The 26,204-nt window shown below is 46.4% G+C and overlaps 1 protein-coding gene across 1 annotated transcript in view; it reads right to left on the bottom strand.

Moving 5' to 3' along the window:
- Positions 1 to 7,286: 7,286 nt before the first annotated feature.
- Positions 7,287 to 26,204, bottom strand: part of SERINC2 (serine incorporator 2) — a 38,506-nt gene continuing 19,588 nt past the window's right edge. Inside the window, exons 6-10 of the mRNA XM_048502301.1 lie at positions 25,526 to 25,695; positions 21,024 to 21,114; positions 18,977 to 19,121; positions 15,063 to 15,275; positions 7,287 to 7,938 (exon numbers count right to left, since the gene is read on the bottom strand). Of these exons, the coding sequence (XP_048358258.1) occupies positions 7,800 to 7,938; positions 15,063 to 15,275; positions 18,977 to 19,121; positions 21,024 to 21,114; positions 25,526 to 25,695 (758 nt within the window). The 3' untranslated portion in view covers positions 7,287 to 7,799. The remainder of the gene's footprint in view (positions 7,939 to 15,062; positions 15,276 to 18,976; positions 19,122 to 21,023; positions 21,115 to 25,525; positions 25,696 to 26,204) is intronic.

Raw genomic sequence — 26,204 nt, 5'->3', positions numbered from 1 at the left:
GGTAGAATGACTAATTCACACAGTCCAGGTTTTATTTTATTTTCCAAATAAAGCAAGTGGTTGTTTTTTTTAATCAAAGTTCTTATCAACCAAACCTTGACAGAATATTCTACCGCATGCTATTTGAGTAACACGGAAGCGAGCAAACGTCATTCGATGCTTGCATTTTTATTAATATCACCGGATCTTTTAAAATAATCCAGTAGTGATAGGGCGATAGCTTCCCTTTTTGTCTTATTCATATAGGAACAATCATCGGGTCTATTTTAAATCACCCTTCATGTCTTTACACACTGTCACGTGTCAGCAACAAATACCAGAGGAGACGGTCAAATAAACTGAACGAGATTGCTCAGAAGATGTTTTTGCACAACACTTTGAAAGCTTTGGGCTAGGTATTTGTCAGGATGGTCTGAGACCAAGACCAGCTAGCTAGGCCATCTTTCCTGGGCAAGTTGCAGGAATAGCTAACCAACGATGTAATGATCAAACCAGTTATATCTAATAAGCCCTTGATCTGAATCCAGATTAAAATGTCCCAACAACAGAATGTAACTTTCCTGTCAACATTAGTTCAGATATCTTTTAAACCCCCTTACCTTGGACTGCATCCTGCTCTGTGCTAACAGTAGGGTGGAAGGTACTGCTACTTACATTCTGGTTTTGTTATTAACTGTGAAAGGATTTGTGTTAGTCATCAAGATGGTTCCTTGCAGCCCTGCCCAACATCCAAATGCCTCTCATCGACATTCTGTGCTGCAGACAGGCAGGGCGTGGAATGCTGTGAAGGAGTGGTCCGGTCCAGTCTCGCAGGACAGAACAGGTGGCCGACAAGAGCATAGTCAGAAGACAGTCCAATGGGTCAAGCCAGGCGAGGCATAGTCACGGTCAGTTCAACAGGTCATGGCACAGGAAATCAGATAAATAGGCTGGGAATCAGCAGTAGACCAGGCACACAGAGGCAACAGGAAACTCACTTGTTGAACCCAGGCAGAAGCAAGCTCACAGCAAGGCTTATCTAGAGAGCCTTGTTCAAGGGGCTGGGATTCTGCAAGGAGTTAATTGTCATCAGATGTAGAGATTTGCAATGGCCTTCTGCTGCTGCTGCTCCCGAGCACCTGGTCTGCTAAGGCATTTGCAAACTCAGATCAAGGAGGATCAAGATTGGTAGCCATAGATGGACTTCTCCTCCATAAATCTGTCCAAGCCCCTTTTAAAGCTATCCAGGTTAGTCACAGTTCTTCTGAGTTCTCTCAGTCTCACCCACCTCACGAGGTGTTTGTTGGGGGGGGGGGGAGGAAATTGTAAGCCCCTTTGAGTCTCCTTACAGGAGAGAAAAGGGGAATACAAATCCAAATTCTTCTACTCCTCCTAAATGTGTGTGTTGCCCCTCATCAAGCAACATGGCAGCGGTGCAAATAAGGAGGATCATGGGCCGGACGTTCTCCCAGTATGCCCAATTGTTTTCTTCTCAAAAGGACCTTTGCCACCCAGCACTAGATCACATAGGGAGGGGTGGAAGCAAAAAGAACCTTCAATTGCCCCACCCCAGAGCAAGCCTTCCCAACGAAGGGAGATGCTGTGGGGCAGAGGCATCCCCTTGATTCCCTCTGAGATCTTTCCAAACCTGTCCTTGGCCCTTTCTCCTGGCTGGTTTCCATGCTTCTTCCACAGTCCCTTCCATTTAACATTTCATTTTCCTTCCTCCTGACACCCCTCCATTTGCACGCACTTAGCTCTCAAGGCAGTTAAAGAACCAATGATGCGGCTGGCCTCCACCCGGGCCAGAGCTTTTACAGCTCTGGCCCCTGCCTGGTGGAACGCTCTGTCCCCAGCTACGCGGGCCCTGTGGGATCTAAATGATTTCCGCAGGGCCTGCAAGACAGAGCTGTTCCACCGGGCCTTTGAGGGGTCCGGCCGCTGAAGGCTCGCTTTCTCTTCATAACATCACTGTGAACCTTACCAGCTTTCTTTCTTTCCCATTTCCTTTTCAGGGGACTGATTAGAGAGACGCCATCGATATATTTGATGTTAGAACGCTGCTTTTAATGGGGTTGGGTTTTAATATATAGAGCTGTTCCTAATTGATTTTATAGTTGATATTATTGATTTTACTGTGCTCTATTGTCTGTTGTTCGCTGCCCTGAGCCCTTCGGGGGAGGGTGGCTTATAAATATAATAAATAATAATAATAATTAATAACTGGTTGATGTATAACTACAGAGGAAAAAACGAAATGCTCTCCCCAGGAACATAATTTGTGACGTGTCCACGCCAGTGCAGCCTACCTAAGCCTTTGATGCTTTCTCACACACTGAATTATGTCCTTCCAATCCGCACAAGCATGCAAGTGGATTTTGCCATTTCACACAGTAAAATCCAGTTGCAAAGGGTACCGGAAGTGCATTGACGCTGCATGATTGAGCATGCGTGAAAGCTATTTATTTGACAGGCTGGACCCACCCAGCCTATTCCTTCTTCATATTTTAGGGTCTCATTTAACTATTGATTTGTGTCAGGTTATCGGAAAGTAATAGAATGGCTTAGAAAAATTAATTTCAAGTTCTGTGTGCGTTTTCATTAATCCAATATACCCAAACGGCCCAATAAGGCAAAAATGCAGCCAACTGAAACATGTTATTTTGAAAATGAAGAAGAAGAAGAGTTTGGATTTATATCCCCCCTTTCTCTCCTGCAGGAGACTCAAAGGGGCTTACAATCTCCTTGCCCTTCCCCCCTCACAACAAACACCCTGTGAGGTAGGTGGGGCTGAGAGAGCTCCGAGAAGCTGTGACTAGCCCAAGGTCACCCAGCTGGCGTGTGTGGGAGTGTACAGGCTAATCTGAATTTCCCAGATAAGCCTCCACAGCTCAGGTGGCAGAGCTGGGAATCAAATCCGGTTCCTCCAGAATAGATACATGAGCTCTTAACCTCCTGCACCACTGCTATCACAGTCTATCACAGCTCTGTGGCTCCGTTTAAAGAGGAGAAACGGCACAGGGGAAACTGCAGCCCTTCTGCCTCCCAACAAGAAAAAGTCTCAGGTGAGTTTGGGAGGCACAACACTCACCTGGAATATCCCAGCTGAAACCCCTGTGCTGCCCACCAGCAAACGTGAAGACCTTGCAAACTGAAGCTTGGCCCATGATGCTCTTGAAAGCCAGCGGGGTGTAGTGGTTAAGAGGCAGGTGGATTTTAATCTGGAGAACCAGGTTTGATTCCCCACTCCTCCACCTGAGTGGCAGAGGCTTATCTGGGGAACCAGGTGTGTTTCCGCAGTCCTACATTCCTGCTGGGTGACCTTGGGCTAGTCACAGTACTCTTAGGACTTTCTCAGCCCCATCTAACCTCACAAGGTGTCTGTTGTGGGGAGAGGAAGGGAAAGGAGCTTGTAAGCCAACTTGAGTCTACTTACAGGAGAGAAAGATGGTGTATAAATCCAAACTCCTCCTCCTCCTCTTCTTTGTTTCTAACCACTCTTCTCCGAAAGTGTCCCTTCGCTGCTTCTTTCTCTTAAGGAAAAGAAAAGCCAACGAGAGGCTATAAAACAGCAGATGAAGCCTAATTAGTGGGCGAAGGGGATGATGTCACCGCATCTGCCTGCCCGAGAGCAGCAGAAAGGCAGTAATCCACTTATTACCTTTTACAGCAATCAGGTCACAAGGTACACATCATTATACGGTGCTCGATAAATAATTGCCGTGTGGAACCTCAAGCAGAAGAACAAATTGCTCTGAGCAAGTGGTTTCCTGAGTGGGCAGATGGAGGATCAATCTCAAACTGGAAGCCACCCGAATTGATGTCTTATCGAATCAAAGAGGTGGAGGGAAGGGGCCTCAGAGCTTGCGTTGGCACCTTGACTGGGACACTATACGGCCCTCTTTCGAGCTCTGAGGGTCATGTGTAGGGCAGGCAAGACTCATCTTTGTCCATGCCCTGCTTCCATTCAAACTGCTCCCTCCCACTGCAAGTAACAGATCCACAAACATTCAGTGTTCTGTCAAAGGCTTTCACGGCCAGAAACAACAGGCTGCAGTGGGTTTTCCGGGCTGCGTGACCATGGTCTCGTAAGTTTTGCTCCTATCAGGAGTGTAGCTGTGTAAAATGGCACTCAAGGTCAGTGATGGAGGGAGGGGAAACTGCGTCCAGGACATGAACGGCCCACGAGCCCCCTCTTGCCCCGCCCCCAACACGGGACTGCAATGGCGGTGCCTAGGGCAAGCTGCCCCAGATGTCCCCATTGTAGCTCCGCCTCTGCTCAGGGGTCATGTGGAGTTTAGGAGTGGTACGGGCCCATTTGATGCTGGCCTCAGCTCACCCAGAAGTGACTGAGCATGCCCTGTCAAGACTTTGAGCCTGCAGTTTAAAGCTCAATCTAAGCTTTGCTGAGGCCAGGATCAAACTGAGCAGCGGGGCTGACCGGTTCTAGCTTGCTGTTATTGGCTCCACCCCCAAGCTCCACCTGGTGCCTGGGGCTCTAACCCCCCACGCCTCTCTCGCTACACTACTGGCTACTACGAAGATGCCAGCCATAGATGTGGGCGAAACATTAGGAGCAAAAACTATCAGGCAACGGCCCCGCAACAGCCAATCAAACCCATATGATCTCATTTTTCACAATGTTTTGTTTCTTCACAACAATTCTTTTCTCTCGGGAGAAACTGGATGGGGAAAAAAATCCTCGTTACATATGTGACGGTGGAATTCAAATGGCTTGCAACTGCCTAGAAACAGATCATCCCTGCATTTTGGCAGCAAGGAAAAAAGCAAATTCAGCGTTATGAATGATCAAGGAACGGGAACTAGAACACTGCAAATATTGTCCCCTCATTTGGAACACAAGGGCAGCACATTCTCATAAAGGAAACGGAGCTGGAGTGAGAGTAGAAAATGGAAATGCAAAGTAGCCAGAGGCATATCTAGGGGAAATGTAGCCTAATGCAAAATCTGATTTTTTGCCCCACCCCCCCACCCCCACGGGCAGCCACCCTCCCCCACCATGGCCAAAACAACTTTTCTTGCACCAGGTCTTGAAATCAGCATATGACCCTGTGGGGAAGGAAGAAGAGTGTGGGATTTTCCACCCTCCATGTGACTAAATGGCCGCAGCCTGGGGACATTTGGCCCCATATGTCTCCCTGACCCAATATGTCTCCCCATATGCCCCTGAAAGTAGCCCTAGAGAGCTACTGCCAGTCTCCACAGATAATGCTGACCTCATTGGACCACTGGTCTGATTCAATAGAAGACTTCATGCATATATATAACTAAAAGCAGAGAGTAGATAAGGAGGCCTAATTCTCTTTCTCCTCCATAATATTAAACCTTGGGAGCACCCAATGAAAGAGATGGGCAAGAAGTCCAGGACAGACCAAAGGAGGTAAAGGAATGTTCCTGCATCCAACCTATAAAGACTGGCTTCTGTGGTGATGGCTGACAAGCAGCTTTTTAAAAAGCTTGCTACAAACGTGTGGCTCTTAGCCATGGACGCTAAATGGAGCCTCTTGGTCCCAAGGCAGTGTACTGGAAATCAACAACAGGAGACGTATCACGCTTCATGCCTTAGAGCTTCCACAAGCATTGGGCTGGCTGTTCTTGTGCTAATGATGCAGAAAGACTTTTCATACCAAGTTGGTTCCTTTCATACTGCTCCTTCTAGTAAATAGAAGATACTATGAACTGTGGTGCTACCCAAGAACCTGTATCTGTACCCCACTGGTTCAATAGCATTTATTTAAGAGAAAAGAACTCTTAGCAAACCAGGAAAACAAGAGACCAATTCTTTGTTCTGGATGGACAGGTGCTGCCCTCTACTGTTCACTGAAGAGAGCAAAAAATAAAGTCCGTGAGTTTCCCAAGGTGCTCAAGTTCATTCGTTGACGGCAGATCGGATAGCACCGCCATGTGCTGAGGGAAAAAGCAGTCAGAAGCGCAGTGCTCTTCCAAGTCCCTTTTTCATGAGAACCAGTGTGGTGTAGTGGTTAAGAGCAGGTGGATTCTAATCTGGAGAATGGGGTTTGATTCTCCCCTCCTCCACCTGAGTGGCGGAGGCTTACCTGGTGAACCAGATGTGTTTCCACACTCCTACATTCCTGTTGGGTGACCTTGGGCCTGTTGGGTGACCTCAGGGCTCTCTCAGCCTCATCTACCTCATAAGGTGTCTGTTGTAGGGAGAGGAAGGGAAAGGAGCTTGTAAGCCATCTTGAGTCTCCTTACAGGAGAGAAAGGTGGGGGTATAAATCCAAACACTTCTTCTTCATCATCTACATTCTTTTTTCAGTCATCCAGGACCATGAGGGCTAAAAGGAATGCAAGATAATGATGCATGATTTTCTCCAATATAGCCACAACTGAGGATGAAAGACAGCCAGATTTGGGCGTTCAGGAGAAAGAGACAACAGTAGGAAGTTCTCTTGGTTCTACACCCAGAGGCTTATTTAAAAAACAAACCTTGAACACAATTTCCCAATACCTCGCACGTTGTGTACATCAGAGTGTAACTTTCTCCATTTCCAAATAATTCCGGATGAGTACCTGTAGCAAACCCTAGGAGTCTGGTGGCCCGTTAAAGACAAGCAAATTTTAAAAAATGCCCTTTCCTTTCAAGCTGCTTTTGGTGCACTTTACAATTGGATTTTCTCGTGTGAAATGGCCAACCCCCCTTGAAAATGATTGCTAAAGTGCATTGAAAGTGCACACAACACTTTCACACACACAGGACAACTCATTTTCGGTACACTTCCAATGCACTTTTGTGATCACTTGCAACTGGAGTTCACACAATAAAATCCAGTTGCACAGTGCTTCATAAGTGGATTGACAAGGGATGATAGAGAGGTTAAATATTGGCATGTCATCATCTGCTATGAACTTCCTACTCAATGGTTCTTGCGATCTTATCTGCGAAAATGTTGCAAGCTTTCCGAAGCATTACCTAGGTAAGCGTAATTATTCTCCACAAAATAGTCATGGTTAATTTAGATCTCTTTGTGTTCTGCATACAGGGTCTGTATGTAGATATTTAATGCATATATTAATGTATTTGATGGGTTCAATTAATAGATAAACGTTTCCTTTTTTGTTTTTAATACTGTAACATGGTAATTTATAATGCCAATAAAGACTTCTGTCTGATTGACAGTGCACGATTTAGCGTGTGTGGGAATGTCTTTTAAGGACCACTAGAGTCTTGTTTGGCGTCATTTTCACACGTGACCTCTGCTTTTGGCTATAGTAAGCCAAAGTTCATTCCCCACAACCAGAAACAGATCCCATTGACAGTGAAGTTTGATTCTCAAAAGCTGCCCATTTATTGCAACCTTTTTTCCCATCAAAGTTGCATATCAAAAGGAACATAGGTTTATTTATTTTAAAAAAAGGCTTCCAAGGATAAGGCATATTGGTAGAGACTTACTTTAAAACAGCTACATTCATCTGAACATTCTTTAGAAACAAAGACAGTGTAGGATGTCATGGACTTCTTTAGTTATTCCAGAACATGTTCCAAGGTCACGGCCAACAGCAATAAACACCTTCCTATTCTATTTCCTTACTCATCCAGCATTTCACACAAGCAACAGAGGTTCCCTTTTTGGCATCCTTTTCCTTTGAAATAAAAACCAAAGCAGGGGGAAAGGCACAAATCAATGCAGAAGAGCAAGAGAATGGCAGACAGCTCCAATGCCTAGAGGGACTGGAGCCGAGTTCTAAATTCAAGTCAAGGAACCAGGATATTCTTATTTCTTTCTGCCGAGAAACACATTCTGTTTAGCTTCTGAGGTGTTGAGGAACGTTTTTTTTCAGCTAAAGTCTCGATCTGGAAGCACGATAGGTGCAATCAGGGTCCACACGTAGAGGAGAAGGCCGGTCCAGCTAGAAGAGATCTTCACCCAGACTGCAGTCCATGGACTAGTGAGCTTTTGGTGATGTTCATCAGGTCTGGGGAGGGAAGAAAAGAGTAATAAAGAAGATATAGAATCACAGAGTTGGAAGAGACTCCAAAGGCAATCAAGTCCAACCCCCTGCAATGCAAGAACACACAATCAAAGCACTCCTGACAGATGGCCATCCAGCTTCTCTTTAAAAACCTCCAAAGGAGACTCTACCGCACTCCGAGGTGGTGCATTCCACTGCCGAACAGCCCTTACTGTCAGGAAGTTTTTCCTTATGTTTAGATGGAATCTCTTTTCCTTCACCTTGAACTCATTACTCCTGGTCCTAACCTCTGGAGCAGCAGAAAACAAGCTTGGTGTATCAGTTAACAGTGCTGACTTGTGCTATGGGAACTCACTATGTAACCTTGGGCTGGACACAACCTCTCAGTTTAACCTCTCTGACAGGGGTGTTGGGAGGATAAAATGGAAGACAGAATGACATAAGCTGCTTTGGATCCCCACTGGAGAGAAAGGATATAAATGAAGGAGATAAATTTAAACCCCCCCCCCCTTCCCTTTAGACCTCAGTGGGAACCTAAAGAGGCCTACAACATTGTTCTTCCCTTCTACACTTTATCTTAACAACCTTGTGAGGTAGATTAGGCTGAGAGAAAGTGACTGGACTTGAGGTCACTAGCAGCTTACAACGTTATTTTTCCTTCTTCCATGTCATCCTAACCAGAACCTTGTGAGATAGGTTAGGCTGAGAGAGAACGACTGGACCTGAAGTTGTCCAGCGAGCTTCCAAAGCAGAGGGGGGAATGGAATCCAAATCCAACACTCTAGTGACTACCTCATGCGGGGTCTGTAAATGTAGGTAAGAGATGTCGACATCCAGGATGGACAGAAAGGAAACTCAACTGTCTATATCCACCTTAGCTGCACAGAAGTTCCCTTTGCTGCTCAGATATTTTCATCCATGCAATTATTTACAGGCCGATTTCCTGGTGCTTCCTCACAAGAGACTCAACATACAGAGGCAGTGAAGCACCCGCTTGGTGGCTTCTTCCAAGTCCTCCTGGTAATTCAAGTTTTCACTTTTATGAACGCTCTCCCATTTGAACGGAGCCATTTGGCACACTACCTGTATTGCTTAATAAACCCTGTTCAAAGGAGAGCCATAATGCTCACCAGGTTTAATGTTATGCCTTCTGCCTTGTTACATGGCAGATTTAATAAGCAAGAAAAGGCTAAAAGATTGTGCCCATGTAACGATGGCTCAGTTGAATCTCTGGCCCACCAATTACTTCACTGTCTCAGATTCAAGGAAATCAGATCCAAGTATGTGAATCTCACTCCTTTACATTTACCCGATCTCCCCGATTTATTTAGATTACACTACTTGTTGGACAACCCTGATCCTTCTCTATGTATGATAGTGGCAGACTTTCTCCTAGAAATTACTAAATGCCAGTAGATTTCCTTCATCCCAACATGTATATCCTGTATTGTATATGCTTTTTAATCTGTTTTTATTATTGTTGTACTGCTGTCTATGCCAATAAAGGCTTGCTTCTTCTTCACTTTTATGAACGGGATTATGAAGAGAAAGCGAAGAGGTTTCATCAGCTCGAGCAAGATGCATTCTCTCACTTCCCATTCCTGTCCTTTTGGCAGCCGGCTGCTCTGTGGGACTCTATCCACAATCTTTCCCTATGCTGGCTGCCTCTACTCCAGCCATGCTCAAAGCCTGACACAGGAGAGGAGGAGGAGGAGGAGGAGGAGGAGGAGAGAGAGAAAAGAAGTTTGAGCTTATGGCTCCAAACCAAAAAAACGCTGCAGCTAGCTGCCAGTTTCCCACGTGCTGTCAAGCCTGCTAAGAGACAAGAGCAAATGCTTTGCAGATCTGGCATGTCTGCAGGTAGGGATGCAACAGTAAAGTCATGCGCTATAAATAGACGGGCTTTCACAGCAATGGGAAAGGTCTAGCTACAGCCAACGGTGCAAAGATCTTGGGACCCAGGCGGGAGTTCTGGTTTTGAAAAATGGCGCCCCCTGGAGCTGCTCTAACGGAAACGCCCCTGAGCACCGTGAGCCCTCTGCTCCCCTAAACCGAGTTCATCTGAGACGGCCTTTCTCTCTCCTCCTCAAAACACGGCCTTGAAACACTGCTGCTCTGTGCTCGTTACCTAGGCAACAGCAGAGGGTAAAGCCAAACACCACAAGCCTTTAAAAAAAAAAAAGGAGCAATTCGTACGCATCTTGCATCTGGGAAGTTTAGGGGGCACGTTGTGCAGGATCTCACCAGGATTATTAGAAGTGACTGACTAGGATGGGGAAGAGCATGGATTCGAATCTCAGCGTGGCTTTTACAAGGGTTTGACTAGGACAGGGGAAGAGCATGGGTTCAGACCCCACTCTGGCATGGAAGTTCACTGGTTGACTTTGGACCAGCCACCCCCTCTCTGCCAAGCCCACCCCCATTTTGTCGTGAGGACAAAATGGAGCGAAGAGTCTGTGCCTGGGTGTTCTGAGCTCCTAGGAGGAAGGATGGGACAAAAATGTGATGATTGGTAGAAAATTCTTACCTCAGCCCCTCCTGTTGGGATCAAAATGATGAGGCAATTTTTACCCAGGCAGACATTTTCTCCTCAGTTATCTCTTATGACAAAACATGGCTTAGTTCGGAAAAAACTTCAACCCCACAAGAAGCTTTCTCAGTTCATTACATCAGAAGAGAAGTTACAAAGTGAAGAGACAGCGAATTTTAAAGCATAATAGAACCTGCCACTTCAATAGGGACATGAGACAGCCACACATTTGTGAAGAAGAAGAGTTTGCATTTATACCCCCTTTCTCCCTGCAAGGAGTCTCAAAGCAGCTTAAAGACTCCTTTCCCTTCCTCTCCCCACATCAATCACCTTGCGAGGTAGGTGGGGCTGAGAAAGTTATGAGCGAACTGTGACTGACCCAAGGTCACCCAGCAGGCTTCATGTGTAGGAGTGGGGAAACAAACCTGGTTCACCAGATCAGAGTCCGCTGCTCACTTGGAGGAGTGGGGAATCAAATCTGGTGAACCAGATTACAGTTCACCACTCCCACCCACTACACTATGCTGGTGACTCCTGAGGACACCTAGCTAGGCATGTCTGCAGCAGCCAAGTGGGATGGGATGCTCTCAACAGGTATGCGAATTTTTATTTTCAAACATTTGTATCCCACCTGCTCAGAAGGGCTCCAGACAGCTTTTCGAAATCAAACAACTGTAGCGAAACAATCTAAACCAAACTCCTCAAATTATTTTTTTAAAGAACCCAATCCACAAACCCTCACCAAAATAGTCACAAAAACAATGTTTTGCCCTTCTTAAGGGGCTAAGAGCAGGTGGATTCTAATCTGGAGAACAGGGTTTGATTCCCCACTTCTCCACCTGAGTGGCAGAGGCTTATCTGGGGAACCAGATGTGTTTCCGCACTCCTACATTCCTGCTGGGTGACCTTGGGCCAGTCACAGTTCTTCAGAACTCTCTCAGCCTCATCTACCTCACAAAGGGTCTGTTGTGGGGAGAGGAAGGGAAAGGAGCTTGTAAGCCACCTTGAGTCTCCTGACAGGAGAGAAAGGTGGGATATAAATCCAAACTCTTCTTCTCTTTTCCATGGTGGCACCTTGCTTACAAAACACTGTCTGCACAATCACCTGCCTGGCACCAAACAGGATCATTTTCCAGCGTCAAGTTAAAAGTGCTCGCATTCGTGTGGGTATATATGTGTGCTGCTTTTGCTTTCTATTTATTTACTTCAATTATACCCTACTGTTCCAAGAAGCAGGGACCCAAAGGGGCTTACACCATCCTCTTCTCCATTTTATCTACACAACTACACTGTGATGTAGGTTTTGCTGAGAAAGACCGTGTGATTGCCCCTAGGTCCCCAGCAAGCTTCCATGGAGATCCCACGGAGGGTTTCCCAGATATCCTAGTCTGACACTCTAACCATAACACCACACTGGCTCTCTGTTGCCTGCTTATGACATTTTTACTTTTTAACTAGTTTTTGCTGCAGTCTGAATCTTATGCCCCTACATCATTGTTTTATATTATTTGAAAAAGGGTTGAGTTCACTTACTACTTGTCAGGATGTCATTCCTACAAAGGGGGGGGGGAGCTGTGGGGATGAGCTTTGCTTTTTTGCTTTGCAGGTGTTTATCTAATTCTTGCCCTTGTAGCTCTGTGGTTGAGCCTGTGGCTCTCAGGCTGGACTCTCAATGTTGCTTTGGTTCAGATGAGGGGTGGGGATTGCTGCAACATATTATCAACAGTTTTGGTGCCTTCTTGCCAGAACTGTCTTTCGCTGTTACTCTCATGTCATCAATAAAACCCTTGAATCCATCAAGTGAGTTATTGTTTGAACTTGGAGTTTGACACTACTCCTGTAACACATGGAGACAGTATGCAAATGCATCAATATACTCAAGAATGCAGAGTTTTAGAAGACTATTCAGCAGGGATTTAAGTTCTCCCAAGCCAGAGTTCAAACCACTGGATGAATGAAAAGATATAGCTAAAAACGGGTTCCATTACTATCAATTCCTAGAAACATTTAAAGCAGATGACAAAAATACAGGTTTTGTTACACAGATGACAGAGTTTGAAAGTAACCTATGTACAAATGATGATAAACTAATTACTACAATGTATAAGATGTTATTGAAGTGGGAAACCGAGGAAGAGGTGGTAAAATCGGTGATGGTAAAATGGGCCAATAATGTGGGGAGAAGCATACAAATGGAACAATGGGAAAGATTACAGAAAAAAGATCTGAAATTTACAGCTTGTTGTAACTTGAAAGAACATTATTCTAAGATGATGTATAGATGGTATTTAACAAAGAAAAAACTGTCTAAAATATATAAGGGATTATCAAAGAAATGCTGGAAATGTCAACAGCAGGAGAGTTCTTTTTTCACACGTGGTGGACATGTAAATCGGCAAAATTGTTTTGGGATATGACTTTAAAAGAAATGCAAAAGATTATGAAAATAACAATTGAAAAAAAGCTGAGGCATTTTTGTTGGGATTGATGGGGGAAGGCATTCCTGATCAATACAGAACACATTTTATGTATATGACAACTACAGCAAGAATTTTATATACATACAAACGGAGGGACAACAAAATTCCAACAAAACAAGACTGCATTTTGAAAGTCACAGAATATGCAGAGGTGGCAAGGCTGAAAGCATTTATAAGAGGCAAGAATATGGACAATTTTCTTAAAGATTGGAAATCCCTTGCAGACTACTTATTGAAAACATATACAAATAGAGAAATAATGGCAGGATATGAGACTTAAATGAAACCAGCATACTGGACTAAAGTAATTTTACAAGGACTGAAAGTTTAAAAATGCAGATATTAACCATAAGCATGGGACTAGATTCGCATTCGAATCCATAGCGAGGTAGCTGGAAGTCACCATATATATGTGTAGGGATGTTTGTTTTTCTTGTTTCATTATTACTACTGTAGGGAGGGAAGGGCCCCCGGATTTGGACTTTTTCTTTTTCTGTTGTCCATATATACAAAATAAATAAAACTTACAACAACAACAACAAAAGGAGTTCTCCCATGCCAGACACAAGCAGTAAGGAATGCAAACCCAGATTAGGGTCAGCCATGATAAACTAGTAAGACAAAGCTCACAGAATCTACAGAAAAACCTCTCCTCTCCTTCCTCATACTGAATTGCCAATTGCTGCTTTTAGTTATTACTTTCTAACCCAGAACAGATTTCAAGAATATCCCTAATGGATCAGTCCCTTCACCTCCCGCCACAACAAACACTGTAAAAGCAGAGAAGTCAAATCTTCCAGAGTTTTTTTCCTTGATAGACAGAAGCAGAGGCATGGGGGGGGGGGGGGGGGATGGCACCTGGGGCAACACCTGTTCCAGGCAAGCCCTCCCCCATGCACCCCCTTCTGCACCCCACTTACCTTAGCTGGCAGGAGCCTGCCATGGGCAGCCCCTTGACCCGGCCACACCAGGCTGCTCCTTCAGCCAGCAGAGCCTCCAACAGCTGAAGGAGCTGCCTGGCGGGGCAGGGCTCAGCTGAGAGGAGGGGTGTGGGGGGCGTGTGCCCGGAGACATGTGACCCCACATGTCCCCGTGAGCACGCCACCTCTAAACAGAAGTCAGATCGTGCTAGCCCCTCTCCCTCCCACCCACACACAGTAGTTGCTTCTTGGCCCAGACGGCCTGCATGCCTCCCATAATGGAGCAATCTATGATTCAAATTATAACTAATATAGGAACCAGTGTTTGTGGGGGGAAGAATTAAATGCCCCTCCTCGCACCCCAGTTATTTTTGGCGCAAGGATGGTTTCCAACCTTCATGAAGGACCTGGAGACCCCCTGGGATTACAACTGCGTGCCAGGGATGCGCCTAGTGACTGAGATGCATTCCCAGCGTGCTGACGTTATTACAAGATATATTGCCAGGGATTGTTATCTGGCTGATTGAGATGCAGTCCTGACTCAGTGTAATCACTACGAGATATATGCAGCCAGCCTGCTATATGTGACCACTGCTGTAGTGGGGCAGTCTTTCCTTGATCTTATTTTATGGCTTCACACGCTGAGTAGATAACTAGGTTTACCCCTGACATTTTTGGTCTCATGGGAAACGGGATGTTTCCGTTGTCCTGTGGGGGCAGGAGGCAAGGCGGCTCTACCTCTATCTATCGCCGACCTTGGGGTGCCTAGGCTCCGGAATAATTCTTTCTCACATTCTCTGGGAAAATGGGAGGGGGGATTTACTTATGAATAAAGGGGATAGCAAAAGCCAGGTTCGGCAGAACCAGCTTTTACAAGCTGGGTGCTTTGTTGCCTATCAATAAATGTTACTGATCATCGATACAGGGTCCATTTGTTGTTTCAAGGTTTGAGATCTAACACTGCCCCCCCCCCAAATACCCCACCTCCCCAAGGCTCCACCTCTCCCCCTTCAAATCTCCAGGAATTTCGCAACACGAGGCTGATGTTATAGACTTAAGATAACACCTAAAAGCAGGACTGGAGCATGAAGCCTCTTCCCTATCCACTACTCCTATGCCAAGATTCCCCTCTCCCCCCGGATTGTTCAGTTCCAGCTTCCTCACACTAAGGGACATGCTCACAGCAACCAAACATACCTGTACCAGTTGGTGAGGGTCATCATGATGTAGAGGGAGGCCAAGAAAAGGCAGATATGGAAGAAGGTGTAGTTGTAAGACACTCCGTCTTGCTCATTGTCGTAAGCCCGGTGCACCCCATCTTCTAAGGTCGGGCTGTCCCCACTCAGCATTCCTGGGCTCTCCTCTGTCAGCATCATCTTATTCACCTGGGCATGGTCAGAGGATCGGATGCTGGTGGCAAACAAAGAGAAATTACCCGCACATCGCATCTTGTATAGCTCCCATTGTTTGTCCTGTAACATCAAAAGCACTGTATTTTATCCATCAGGATTCCTGAGCGATGCTTGGGGCAGGTATCTTTCAGGAGGATGGCTATATTAGTCAAACAAAATTTGAGTCCAGCAGCAGCTTAAAAACCAACAAAATTCCGCAGCGTATTTAACTCACAACAGCTTCGACCCTGGAAAAATTGTGTTGATCTTTAATGTGCTGCTGGACGGATATTGATCTTCATGGGGCATGGATTTATTTCTTAAATGCTAAAAGAGACTAGGGATGTGGAAAGGTGTAGTCCAATCTCATCAGATCTTGGAAGATAAGCAGGGTCAATACTTGGATAAGGGACTGCCAAAGAAGACTGCAGAGGAAGACAATGGCAAACCATTTCTGCTTATCACATGCCTTGAAAGCCCCTTGCTGTGGTTAGCATAAATCCGTGGTGGCGAACCTTTGGCACTCCAGATGTTATGGACTACATTTCCCATCAGCCCCTGCCAGCATGGCCATGCTGGAAGGGACTGATGGGAATTGTAGTCCATAACATCTGGAGTGCCAAAGGTTCGCCACCACTGCCATAAATCAATTGAATCTTGAGAAAACACACACTTATACAGGGATATGATGTGCATCATAATACTTGTATAATTTGTACTTTACAGAGGTGCTTTGGTCAAGCTGAAGTGAGAATCATGAAGTCAAAACCACCTGGGGGTTGACTAACCGGGTACCTTATTGTGGAATACAAGATTACACGTGTTTGGGGCCCTTTCCGCACGGGCCAAATACAGCGCCCTGGGGACAGCAAAAACGCCGTCCCCAGGGAGCTGTTCGCATGGGGGGCGCAGCTGCTTCGCAGCCGCGCTGCCCTCACTCCTCCCCAGCAACCGCGAAGCCGCCATTTTCCCACCATCCCTCCCCCCCTTGCCCGATCGGAGGCGCCATCCCTCCCCCCTTGCTCGATCGACCTACCTTCTCTGCGACTGTCCAGCGCATCACTGAGATATCAGGGACACGCTTAACCCTGCCCCGCGACTCCGGAGCTGGCTGCGCGCATTGTGAGCAGGGGGCGTTGTTCCCTGGCCTCAGCGACTCACTGGACGGTGCGCCCAGAAGAAGGTAGGTATCGACTCGGGCTGCACGGCAGCTCCGCGAGCCGATCTTCCCTTTCGTTACCGGGACCGTTCGTGCGAACGGTCCCAGGGGGGTTGGGTCGGTGTCATGTACGTCGACCCAACCCCCAGCGTGGCCGTGCGGAAACAGCCTGAGTCTTGTGTGACCATTTTCTATACTGGCATCACATTTAGTCAAATCTTGTATTTCTAACTGAGTGTTTACGATTAAGCACAAGTGGTGGTTACATTTCAACATGTTGGATACAAGAAAATATCGACGTACGTTCATGGTATATTGAGTTTAGTGACCTTTAGTGAAAGAATTTGTGAAATACAGGCTGCCATTCAGCCGGTTAAGCCATTCGGTGCAGATTTTTTGGTGATTACTGAATTCAGGTGCACCTACCCCAATTGGATTAATAAGGCGGTGGAATCCAGGTGGAGCCTAAAGATCTCCTGGAATTACAACCGATCTCTAGACTGCAGAGGTCAATTCCCAGGAGAGAATTCCCACTTTGGAGGGTGGACTCCAAGACATTATACCCCACTGAGGTCGGTCATCTGCCCAAACCGTACCTTCCCCCAAATTTCTAGGAATTTTAATATCTAGAGCAGGGGTAGGGAACCTGCGGCTCTCCAGATGTTCAGGAACTACAATTCCCATCAGCCCCTACCAGCATGGCCAATTGGCCATGCTGACAGAGGCTGATGGGAATTGTAGTTCCTGAACATCTGGAGAGCCGCAGGTTCCCTACCCCTGATCTAGAGTTAGCAACTATAAATGATACTGAAGTACAGTGCTAGAGCTGAAGTCTTTCTGAAATCAGCAAAGCTGCGTGGTCATCTTAAACCCAACCAACTTCCCGATTTTTGTAAATTATACTCCCCACTTAAGCAAAGTTGTAATAGTCCTTTTGAAAATACGTGATCTATTTTTTAAAAATGAAAGGGGGAAAAAAAATCTTAGGGAGGAATTTACTTCTCATTACCACCAGAGGGAGGTTGGAAGCAATGCGGAGACAACTCGGTACATCCTGTGGAGACAGCTTGTGAGGTTACCCTGTCCTCTAGCACAAAAACCACTTTCAACCTTGCCTCCTATTTTCTCCCAGAATTCACTGCAGCCTTCAAAAGGAGAGGGTCGAGCCAGGTCAGGGGCCCCTGCTGCGAAACTATTATCAGCAATAAGCAGAACAGAGATACAGCTCGGATTCTGACCGGCGTCTACAACAAGGTTCTCAACATGGCTGTGTTCTGGAATAAAAAGCTTCTCGGCCTTTGTGGGAGCAGCTTCTGAGAAATGATTCCCACAAGGCTGAAACTGAGCTTAATCATGGTTAGGCTGCCTTGGAGAATTAGGCCACTGGCCCAGCATATCTTGACTATTCTGACTGGCAATGGGCTTCTAGGCTCTCAGGCAGAGAAAGGTCATTCCCCGGGGCGTACCAACCAGGGGGACATATGGGGTCAAATGTCCCCGGGCTGCAGCCATTTAGCCACGTGGGGGGAATTGCCCACCACACCCCTCCTCCTTCTCCCTGGGTCCATACACTGACTTCAAGACAAAAACGCTGTTTGCTCGTGGTGGGGAAGGGCTGCCACCCACACCGCCTCTGTTCTTCCCAATACTGTCAACCTGAGGGTCATTTGTGGGAATGCCAGACTGTGCCTGGGACCCACTGCCTATAAAATGCATGCTCTGCCGAAAACACAACACTAGTCCCACAGGAATAGGTGGCTTGGAAAGGGGTTAGACCAGGGATCTGCAACCTGTGGCTCTCCAGATGTTCATGGACCACAATTCCCATCAGTCCCTGCCAGCATGGCCAGGGGCTGATGGGAATTTTAGTCCATGAACATCTGGAGAGCCGCAGGTTGCAGACCCCTGGGTTAGACAGACTGATGGAGAAGTCTATCAGCGGCTGCCTGGCCCTAGAGACTAAAGGGAATCTCCACATTCAGAGGCATTAAACCTCTGGTTACATTAAGAAAAGGCCTCAGCCTCTTGCAGGGGTGTCAAGCTCATGGGCCTCCAGATGTTCATGAACTACAATTCCCATCGGGGGTGGGCGGTATATAAATGCAACAAATTAATAACAATAATAAGTCCCTCCCAACAAGAGCACTAACTATACTGGCAAGGACTGATGGGAATTCATGAACATCTGGAGGGCCATGTTCATGAACACCTGGAGTTCATGAACATCTGGAGAGCCATGAGTTTGACACCTGTGCTTATGGCATGTTGTTGGACCTCCAGAGGAACTGTTGGCCACCATGCGAGACAGGATGCTGGACTAGATGGACCACTGGACTGATCCAAACTTGGCTCGCTCAATAACACTTGCTCAACTTAAAGTAGCCATATAGGGTCCTTCCCATCACTTGCAACCAGAGATCCTTGTCCTGTGGACATTCCATGGATCAAAGCTGGGATGTTCAACATAAAAAGCAGGTGCTCTGGCACCGAACCATGGCCCCTCCCCATCCATAGCTTCGGTTTGCCATTCCAGACATGGAAGCCGTCCAGAAGATTCTCACCTGATGAAGAGCGTGCACAGGACAAATATCACCAGTCCCACAATGCTCGGCGCATCCCACCATTGTGTTAGTGGTTCACCAGCTGTCACACCTGCTGTGCTGTTGTTCTCCACTCGTACCAGAAGGGTGGGGTTACAGTCTTTCCCTATGAGAACCAAGACCGAGAAATAAAAATTGAGGAAAGGCAAGAAAAAAATAACAAGCTACACACTGCTACAGGTTCCCTGCTGAATAAAGAGAATTTTTGGAAAAATGCCTAATTTTCTGCTACCAGGCATAAAGATCTATTCTATCCTGTCCATAAACGCTAATGAATAGCACTGACTAGTCTGGTCTGCTCAGGTCTTGGAAGCTAAACAGGGTCCGTTCTGGTTAGCACTCGGATGGTAAGCACTGGACGCCAATGAAGCCCAGGGTTGCTACACAGAGGGAAGCAGGCTTGGCCCTGGTTAGTACTGGAATGTGAGACCACTAAGGAAGACCACGGTCACTATGCCTCTGTTCATCTCTTGCCTTGAGGACCCCATGGATCTGGGGTTGCTGTAAGTTAACTGCAACTTGACAGTACACAATTATCATCATTCAACATTTTTTAAATTCTTCTTTACTTATAAAGTCGAAGGAAATCTACTGGCGTTTGGTAATTTCCAGGAGAAAGTCTGCCACTATCATACAGAGAGAAGGATCAGGGTTGTCCAACAAGTAGTGTAATCTAGTGTAATTCAACATAAAAAAAACCCTGTACTCTGATTACATTCCCTACAACTTCCCTGGCCCTTGAGTTGCACAATTTTTAAAAAAAGTAGAAAGATGATCAGGGATCTTCCAGGATCTCTTCTCATCTGGCCCTTAGACTCCAAGATCAAACAGGTCCTAGAGGTGGCTTTAGCAGATTTTAGAAAATTTCTATGCCAGTTCTCCAGAGAACATGGCGGCAGAAGCTGCTGAGGCTGACGCTGTTAATAAAGGGCTGTCAAACAGCAGCTGACTCGCAGTGATCTTAGAACCATAGGCGTTTCAAGGCAAGTGAAGAGTAGAGTGGTTTGCCATTGCCTACCAATTAGGAGCAGCCAGGGCGTAGGGTTATAAGCAGGTACACTCTAATCTGGAGAACGGGTTTGATTCCCCGCTCTGCCACTTGAGCTGTGGAGGCTTATATGGGGAACTAGATTAGCCTGTGCACTCTAGCACACACCAGCTGGGTGACCTTGGGCTAGTCACAGCTTTTTGGAGCTCTCTCAGCCCCACCCACCTCACAGGTTGCTTGTTGGGGGTGGGGAGGAGATTGTAAACCCCCTTGCGTCTCCTTACAGGAGAGGAAGGGGTGTGTGTGTATAAATCCAAAACTCAAAATTATACCTTTGTGTAGCAAACTTGAACTTCCTTGGTAGTCTCCCATACAAGTGCTAACCAAGGCTGACCCAGCTTAACTTCTGAGATCTAATGAAACTGAGCTAGTCAGGCCTACATAATAAGAACATACAAGCACAAAAGTTAACTATGAAAACCCCATCTTTAAAACATCCAGCAAGAGCATAAACTTGCCATTAAATGCCGATCAGAACTGGTCAGGCTAAAAAAAAAACACCTACAAAAATACATTTGTCTTTGTAACTCTTTTAAATTTTGATGATAACATTTCATTTAATACACGTTAAAACGTTTTAAAAAACTGGCCAGGCTAGAAAAGCAACATTAAAGATCAACCCCATCGTTAAAAACTTGGGGAAAAAAAAGAAATAAACACTTTGGCTGCGTGCCTGAAAGAGGATAGGTATGAGGTAAGTGAGGTAAGGCCATTGCTTTCACATCCTGCATGTGAGCTCCCAAAGGCACCTGGTGGGCCACTGCGAGTAGCAGAGCGCTGGACTAGATGGACTCTGGTCTGATCCAGCTGGCTTGTTCTTATGTTCTTAAGTCTCAAGGAGAAGGGCATCCCACAAGCAAGGTGCCAGTGCTGAAAAAGCCCTGCTCACTAAGGCCTATAAACATGGTCTCAGCAATTACAAAGAAAGACAAATATCAGGGAAGGTTGACAGGGACTTACTTGGCACATTGGCGAGAGCTGACCAGGTGACGAACATGGTGTACAGGGTGATGATAGAAGCCTGGAGCAGGCCCGAGTGGGGCTGAGCATCCTGAGGGAAAGAGGAGGTCCAATTAAAACCCTGGAGCAGCCCCAGCGGAGCCAGACTTTCTCTTCATAGAAGAAGAATTGGGATTGATACCCTGCTTAACAGTAAGGAGCATCAAAGCAGCTTACAAACTCCCCCTCCTCATAACAGACACTTTGTGAGGTAGGTGGGGCTGAGAGTTCAGAGAGAACTGTGACTAGTTCAAGGTCACCCAGCAGGCTGCCTGTGGAGGAGTGGGGAATCGAACCTGGTACTTCAGATTAGAGCCCGCTGCTCTTAATGACTGCACCATGCTGGAACATGAAGATTGACTAATGACAAAGGTTGATTTCAGGGAAAACTCCACCCTGCTACCTCTTTGCCTGCAGCCTCCAGGAATGCTGGCTGTGAATGGTATAGAGAATCTTTTTTAAAAAAAAAATATTGTATCATTTGAATTTTACAGTTTATAGTATTTTCCTTCTTCATATATTTTCAAACGATACTTTTTTCCCCTTTTCTCCCTCCCCCCATTACTTCTTCTTCATAGTTTTGTCACACAAACAGCAGTAAGTTCATTCTCTGTAGCCTCTTCTCCCATATGTCTTCATTGACTCGAGCTTCTTTCATCCAGTCCACGTATATTATCCATATCTTCAAAATTTCATTCTGTTTATCTTGCCACGTCTTATTTTTGGATAATATATCGAAAATATCCAGTGTCACTTGTTCCCAGATATATTCTAACCATTTCTGAAGTGTCCCTTTTTTCTTTTCTTTCCAGCCCAAGGCTATTGTTGCATGTGCTGCTTTAATCATTATTTTATACATATAACTATATTCTTTATCCACCCTTCGGTCTTCCATTACACCCATGAACATTAATTCATTATTTAAAATGGTATAGAGACATCAACCCTGCCAGAGGAGGAGGAGGAGGAGGAGTTTGGATTTATACCCCACCTTTCTCTCCTGTAAAGAGACTCAAGGTGGCTTACAAGCTCCTTTCCCTTCCTCTCCCCACAACAGACACCCTGAGTGGTGGGTGAAGCTGAGAGAGTTATGAAGAACTGTGACTAGCCCTAGCTCACCCAGCAGGAATGTAGGAGTGACCAAGGCTGACCAAGAACCCGCTTGTGATTAAACCACTGGTTCTGCCCAAATGCAACAGCATCCCTGGCCACACGCTGACATCACTTTTAGGCAACACCAATGCATCACCAGCAACTTCCATGTGTCGTGGATGATGCCATTATTTGGCTGAGGAAGCCCCTCCTGCAGCAAGGCAAGTCTCCCCCTGATTGCAGAGTCCAGGGCCAGCAGGATTACTCCCATCTTCTCCGGCCGTGTGGCTGAGAGAGCTCAGCAGTGCCTTTAAAACAAACTCTCCTCTGGCCTGCCACTTGACCAACCAGCTTGTTCTCCTTTTTGAGACTGCCACAGGCTTCTCCCGGAAGTAATCTACCCATTGCTGCTTAATGGAGGGTAGACCAGCCCTCCAAGTGGCAGTGGCTTCCTGCTTTGCAAAGGGACAGCCTGGGCAACCCAAGGCAAGTAGCACCCAGCGCTCACCCCCTGGCTTGCCCCACACTAAATATGTCACTGCCAACATGGCTACCCATTTGAAATAGTTAACACTGTTTTTAAAACCAGCATTAAAACTCGCAGACACAGCATAAGAACTGGATAAGAACCAGGGTGCCTTAAAATGTGACTCACGAGAAACATTTCTGAAACTAGAAACACCCTATCAAAAAACAAAAACAAACCACAAACATGTTGAAAAGATCAACCCCTTAATTAAAATGTCAAACCATTAAGAACACCACTGGTCTATTTTTGTCATTCAACCATGATGGAAATGTATTACATCTCTTGCTCACGTAGTGGCTTGCAAAGACAAGAAAAAGACACAATGCAATCCCATACAGAGTCACCCCAGCCTGAGTCTGTTTATTTCAATGGGCTTAGGCTGGAGTAACACTAGTTAGGATTGCACTAAAAAGCCCTGAATCCCTTTTATTACATCCAAGGACAATTTCAGTTGCTACACAGATGCACGTGATGGCAAACCACCTCTGGCCTGGAACACTCGTGGATGGGGTCACCTTGAGTGAATTGCAACTTGGTGGTACAGTCTTTTTTGGGGGGTCAACCAAAATGACATAAAACACCGTGTGGGCTTTCAAGCTCATCAGAGTTCTTCATCAGGTTAGAAGTTACAAACGAAAAGCAGAGTTTCCAGGGCAAGGTCTTAAGACCAGTGGTGGGATTCAAATAATTTAACAACTGGTTGTTTACAAGGACCATTCTAACCACCAGTTCTGCCAAAGTGGTGCGAACCTGCTGAATCCCACCACTGCTTAAGACCCTCAGTGAAGATCAGCCAGTGCTGTTATTGTGAGTTTAATACTAAGAGTTGGCTAAGAGCTACAGTATGCCTCTGTGAAAAAGCATTAGAATCCTCATGAGAGCCTTTTACTCTTCATTTAAATAGCACTTCTCCCATGCAAGTTACTACATCATCGCCCCCACACAGCTACACAAGTGACGGTAGGCTCCCATATCTCAAACAACTCCATGTGTGTGGGCGGCTAGCATGTCAAGGACACACTAGTTCTCTGCCTGATGCACTAGTTTTTTATGAGGAAGATACATACTAATTCTCTGCCTGGTGCACCAGTTTCTTTTTTATGAGCAGGGAATATTTGACAGGTGCAAGAGACCACATTGAAATGGGCAAGTCCCTCAGGCTATTAAAGGAATGCAACTTCAGCATGGCGTAGTGGCTAAGAGCAAATCTAAACTTCAGCATGGTGTAGTGGCTAAGAGCAAATCTAAGACTCTAATCTGGAGAACCGGGTTTGATTCCCCACTCATCCATATGAACAGTGGACTCTAATCTGGTGAACTGGATTTGTTTCCCCACTCCTACAGATGAAGCCAGTTGGGTGGCCTTGGGCTAGTTACAGTTCACAAGGGGTCTGTTGTGCAGAGGGGAAAGGAATGTGACTGCAAGCCTAACCGTTGAGAAAAATGGGGTATAAATCCAAACTCCTCTTCTTCTAAATCTGCCTTGCCCTGACCTGGGTGGCCCAGATCAGCTTCTTCATTAGATCTCAGAAGCTAAAAAGGGTTGACCCTAGTTAGTACTTGGATGGTAGACCACCAAGGAAGTCCAAAATCCACTCCACTAGCAGGCAATGACAAACCACTTCTGTTTGTAAGCCGGTTGCAGCTTGAAAGCACTTTCCACTGCTGAGCAACTATGCCGCCAGACAACACCATCATTCATATCAAAAGGCTCCGACCATTAGGAGTTAAGCACATCTGCATAGGTCAATAGTCCCATAGTACAAAATGGCTGATTACCCATGGCTGGCTCTGCCCTGCCCTGCCCTGCTCTGGCACAAAAGGCATGCCAGAAGTGCTCTTGCTTTCTGCAGAGAAAGTGAGAAGCCCAGGTGGGGCAAGAGGAAGCACATTGGGACAAGAAATCGTGCTCCAATGTGCTTCCTCTCTTGGGTCGATTCCGCACTTGCGTTATCAACCTACGTTTGAGCTGCGTTCGACCTAAGTGCTCCGCACAACCACTGGGATCGATGTTAGTTTTGTACCAGCTTCGCCCCGTGTAACAGTCAAATTTCTGACTCCAGTTGGGAACTACTACTTTTTCAGGGAACCACGCTCGAACTCAGCTCGATTCCAGTAAAGTGCGGAATCTCTGGTGCTAGGAGTCCCCTATTCAGCCAATCACAGCTGAGTGTTTCGGACATACATACAGCTGGCCAATCAAAAAACACCACCTTCGTCCCTCCATTCCTGTGGCAGTTTTTTTAATAATGTGTGTGGGGATAGACGGAACATGGCCGTAGAACAGTAGCCAATCGGAACGGAGCAGTGAAGAGGCACAGGATGATTCTGCCCTCTGAGCTGGGATCAAGCTGGTTGCAGTGGGGAACAACAATGGCTTCGACCTAGGTTAGTACCCTTCTCAGGGAACTGGATCGAACCTATTTTACTCGTGTGCAGAATCGCCCTTGGTGCGCCACAGGGAGGAAGCGCGTTGGGATAAGATTTTTTGCCCCAACATGCTTCGTATTCCGGTACACGCCAGGGAGGACGCGCATTGGGACAGAATTTCTTGCCCTGACACCCCACAGCTGCCAGCATTCAGCAGCAACCCCATGGGTAATCGACCAATGGTAGCATTTCTCATATCTGGCTAGACCACCAAATAGATGGTTCCAGGTCAAGACAGGAGAGATTCCTGCAACTTTGCTTTCATTACAGAACAAAGAGCCCACTTAAAATTCAGACGCTCAAGTGCTTAAAACACCCACAAGGCCACCGAAGACGGCTGAATGTCAACAGGCAGAGGAACTAGTCACCCTTCCTTGCTCAAGGACAGAACAGTATCCCAACAATCTCTTACCTGGATCTTGGGCAGGACGGACAACACAGAGACCATAATGCAGAAGATGAGGTTGAGGCTGATGAGCACCTTGTTTTCTGTACAGTCATCTGGTTTTGTGTAATATACATAGAGGAGCACGACAGCTGCAATGGAGACGGCGTAGAAGAGGAAGGTGAAGAAGAAGAGGGCTGCAAGGGGAGAGAGAAAGAGCGAGAGATCTTGGCAGTTAAAGAAAAGTCTTCCTGGAGTATCTACAGAATCAGGTTGAACAGCTGTGGGCAGCTTGCGTGATTGCCCCTGCCGCCATTTTATTCTCATAACCATCCTGTGAGTTAGGCTAAGATGAGAGTGACAGCAACCGGCCAAGGGTCACCCAGTAAGCTTTCTGGGGCAGAGGCCATTTGAACCCAGGTTTCCCCAATCCTATTTCAGCTTCTACACTATGTGGCCATCTTGTGATCATCTGAGCTGTTTGATACGTACTAAGTAGAAGAGGCAGTGGATCTACTGCGCAGTAGGCCCATTGTGGTGTAGTGGTTTAGAGTGACAGACTAGAATGCCAGGTTTGAATCACACCGCTGCCGTGAAATCTAATCAGGTGACCAATCAGGTGACCAATCACATTCTCTCAGACATTTTCTGAGGCCCTGCTTCGGTTGCCCCTGCTGTTTGAGGCTATATGGGTGGCGAACCAAGA

Source organism: Sphaerodactylus townsendi, linkage group LG06, assembly GCF_021028975.2.
Source record: "Sphaerodactylus townsendi isolate TG3544 linkage group LG06, MPM_Stown_v2.3, whole genome shotgun sequence".
Lineage (NCBI taxonomy): Eukaryota > Metazoa > Chordata > Lepidosauria > Squamata > Sphaerodactylidae > Sphaerodactylus > Sphaerodactylus townsendi.
This window is presented reverse-complemented; position numbering and strand designations above follow the sequence as displayed.